The sequence below is a fragment of the Oncorhynchus kisutch genome, linkage group LG8, assembly GCF_002021735.2.
Source record: "Oncorhynchus kisutch isolate 150728-3 linkage group LG8, Okis_V2, whole genome shotgun sequence".
Taxonomy (NCBI): Eukaryota; Metazoa; Chordata; class Actinopteri; order Salmoniformes; family Salmonidae; genus Oncorhynchus; species Oncorhynchus kisutch.
Window position 1 is genome coordinate 9266475 of NC_034181.2, and position 3941 is coordinate 9270415.

At 39.1% G+C, this 3941-nt stretch overlaps 1 protein-coding gene across 1 annotated transcript; it reads left to right on the forward strand.

Moving 5' to 3' along the window:
* Positions 1-518: 518 nt before the first annotated feature.
* Positions 519-3680, forward strand: LOC116374762 (uncharacterized). Its single transcript, XM_031829466.1, has 4 exons — positions 519-651; positions 1569-1727; positions 3156-3275; positions 3440-3680. Exons 2-4 carry the CDS (start codon positions 1575-1577, stop codon positions 3575-3577), a joined length of 411 nt encoding a protein of 136 aa, XP_031685326.1. The 5' UTR covers positions 519-651; positions 1569-1574; the 3' UTR covers positions 3578-3680.
* Positions 3681-3941: the final 261 nt, after the last annotated feature.

A 3941-nucleotide genomic window follows, 5' to 3' on the forward strand; every position in this document is an offset into this window, starting at 1 on the left:
ACAATTAAGTTGTAGAAACATCTCAAGGATGATCAATGGAAACAGGATGCACCTGAGATGAATTTCGAGTCTCATAGCAGAGTCTGAGGTATTTCTGTTTTAGATTTTTAATACATTTGCTAAAATGTTTTTAAAAAATCTGTTTTCACTTTGTCATTATGGGGTAATGTGTGTCGATTGACGAGAAAAAAAGTTTAGTGAATTTGAGAATAAGGCCGTAAAATAACAAAATAGAGAAAAAGTCAAAGGGTCTGAATACTTTCTGAATGCACTGTATATAATGATTAGTGGTATTACTGATTAATTGCAGATTCTATACAGTACTGTTTACCGTGTCCACCCTTAGCAATGTCCTCTCCCTCACCTAACTGTTGATTCACTGGGCTGGCCTTTTGACATTATCTGGAATACAATTTGCTCAATCAGCACTTCAGATAGTATGAGAATTTGTTGTTACACCTTATAGGCTGAAATACGTCTTGTTGTAATATAAGGTGTGTTCTCATTGGGTCCTACATACCACCTGTGGGTCATCATACCACCTAAAGGGTGTGGGGGGGCTGAGATCTTTATAAACAGCTAGATGGCACAGTAAGGACCATCAGCAGTTGGGTGACTAGAGGAAGACAGACGTCCAGCTCGACTATCCAGGTAAGACATGATCTTAGTCTTCCACCTCTCTCTCTCTCTCTCTCTCAAATCAAATCAAATCAAATCAAATGTATTTATATAGCCCTTCGTACATCAGCTGATATCTCAAAGTGCTGCACTCTCTCTCTCTCTCTCTCTCTCTCTCTCTCTCTCTCGCTCTCTCTCTCTCTCTCTCTCTCTCTCTCTCTATCTCTATCTCTATCTCTTTGTGTGGGCATCCATCTTACCTTTGTTATCTCTGTAGACTGTGGCTGGGATTCAGTTGATTGCAGACAGTAAGGGGCTTTCCAAAAAGTGCATTTAGATAAAAATTGATTGTCAGTTTGGTTGAGTACACTGGATGACTTCTCAGCCAGGTTTGCTGTCAGAACTCAATGTGTAAAACCATGGGACTGACAGTTTCTAGCCTTTTGCCGCCTCCTCTGGGGCAGGCTAGCAGGGTAGCCTAGTGGTTAGAGCGTTGGACTAGTAACCGGAAGGTTGCAAGTTCAAACCAACGGGCTGACAAAATCTGCCCTTGAACAGGCAGTTAACCCACTGTTCCTAGGCCGTCATTGAAAATAATAATTTGTTCTTAACTGACTTGCCTAGTTAAATAAAGGTAAAGTAAAAAATAATTTAACAAATCCAGGATACGCTGGTGGGTAAATCAAACACACTTCTGAAAAGCCACTATCTGCAATTGAATAAGGGCCTGTATTTCTGCTGATTCAAGGTTGTTCTGGTGTCTTCCATTTATTGATCTCTCTCTCTTCCTCCACTGACTAATCTCTTTACACTGATCATATATCCTGATCTTTTAACTCTATTTTTTACTCCTGTCAGAATACAGTTTGTAGTGTTAGTTTCAAACTCTAATGGACATGTTTATACCTTCCTCTCCTCTCCCCTCCCTTCATCTCCTCTCTCTCTGACAGTGTACCATGGCCTCTCTCTCTCTGTACCTGGGACTGCTGGTGCTATGCACCCTGGCTCTTGTACACTGTGACCTGAATGGCGGCCCCGTCAGAGTGTATGATATTCGTGCCTCCAACCTGAAACGATGGCTATTCATAAAACCAAGCCCTTACGTCAAGGTGAATTTATTAATTTATTTCAACTTTATTTAACCAGATCAGTCAGTTAACAAAACATTGTTATTTACAACAACAAACTGTCAGGTGGGGAGATAAAACTGAAGTACAGTGATGTTACAGACAGGACAGACATCATAACACAGAAGGACAGAGAGACAGCAATAATCAAACAGTAAACAGTAGACAGTCAGCTGTCATTTGTTTGGATATTGAGTAGGCAACAGTGACATGTGACCAAGAAAATGTCAGTGATTGGCTTGTTACTTGTTAGGTGAAGTAATAGTAAAAGAAAAATGAACAAACAATCAAATGAATTCATTAATTATAATATACATATACTGGTTCCTCATTCAAGTGAGACAACTGTACATACATTAGCAATAATTTAGTATATAAAACCTCTCTAACAAAGTGCAGGGTGCCAAATTCAAACAGGTTTCTAAATATTTAACATTCTTGAAAATACACATGCAATGTGTCAAAATAAAGCTTCTTGTTAATCCAGCCGCGTTGTCAGATTTCAAAAAGGCTTTACGGCGAAAGCAAACCATACGATTATCTGAGGACAGCACCCCACCATACAAATGCATAGCAATCATTTTCAACCAGGTAGGTGGCGAGACAAAAGTCAGAAATAACTATATAATTCATGCCTTACCTTTGAAGATCTTCTTCTGTTGGCACTCCAAAATGTCCCAGAAACATCACAAATGGTCCTTTTGTTTGATAAACTCCTTTTTTATATCCCAAAAACTGTCAAGTTCTTTGGCGCGTTTGATTCAGAAAAACACCGGTTCCAACTCGCCCAACATGACTACAAATGATCTAATAAGTTACCTGTAAACTTAGTTGAAACATTTCAATCAACTTTCCTAATCCACCCTAAGGTATCTTAAAATGTAAATAATCAATACAATTTAAGACGGAAAATACTGTGTTCAATAGCAAAAAAAAATCTGGGTGGAGCAAGTTACAGGTCTCGCGCCCAAAACAAAAGAGTCCACTTGGCTTGACTCTCATTCTGATTAGCCGTACTTCTTCATTTCTCAAAGGAAAAACATCAACCAATTTCTAACGACTGTTGACATCTAGTGGAAGCCATAGGAACTGCAACCAGGTGCCTCATAAATCTAGTTTACCATAGAAATCAAATTGAAAACACAGTGAACTCAAAAATATATATAATCCTGGATGGTTTGTTCTCGGGGTTTTCCCTGACAAATAAGTTCTGTTATACTCACACACATAATTTAGAGTGTTTTCTATCCAAATATACCAATTATATGCATATCCTAGCTTCTGGGCCTGAGTAGCAGGCAGTTTACTTTGGGCACGCTTTTCATCCGGACGTCAAAATACCACCCCCTATCCCAAATCATAATTAAAAAAAAGTTTAATAAAGTCTACTGACAACATTATCTTCCTTAGGTGTGGTGCGGTTCATCCTTTCATGGCAAGAGCAACACTCTGGAGGATCAGGAAAACCCCATCTGGGCCGACCAGTTCAACTTTGCTAACATCCTTCCCAACTCTGTCCTGACAGTGGAGGTGAGTTTCCCACCTTACTATGCAAAGCGTTTTGAGCACTGGAAAATCACTATGTAAATCCCATCAATTATTATTACGATGATGAAGATGATGATGATGAGGAGGAGGAAGATTATTATGATGATTTTTACTATTATTGTTATTATGATGATTATTATTATTAGGTGTGGGATGATGTCGTCGGACTAGATCACCACATGGGAACCTGCAAAATCACCATCCGCCCGGGAACACACAGTGAGATCTGCCAGCTGAAGAGAGGCACCGTCTACTACTCCTACAGCTATGGCTACAGTCACTAGATGGAACAGTTTGATGATTAGATTGTAACCTATGACCTTTGTCACCCTTTCACTCATGTATTAACTTCCTTATAGCATTAAAAAAATGTCCTTCATAGCAAGATGTTCTCAGTCGGTCTTAATCATGTTTCTGAATTGTTTTATTTCTCAGAAGATGCTTTAGAAGATGGTACACAGCATATTAAAATAGTTAATCACTATTTCTACTAGATTTGAGATCTTATGTCAAAACCTTTAACCATTCGACATTTACCTTTTACAGTGTCACGACATCACAACTCTCTCTCTTCACTGCCATGGAGTGGAGAGAGAGAGAGACCGTGTAGAACAAAGACATTATTCTTCCCAAAACTCCTAATCCCCG

Coding starts and splice junctions, on each gene's coding strand:
- LOC116374762 (XM_031829466.1), top strand. CDS start 1,575: ATGGCCTCTCTCTCTCTGTACCTGGGACTGCTGGTGCTATGCACCCTG. Junction 1,728..3,155: donor AACCAAGCCCTTACGTCAAG/GTGAATTTATTA, acceptor TATCTTCCTTAG/GTGTGGTGCGGTTCATCCTT. Junction 3,276..3,439: donor ACTCTGTCCTGACAGTGGAG/GTGAGTTTCCCA, acceptor TATTATTATTAG/GTGTGGGATGATGTCGTCGG.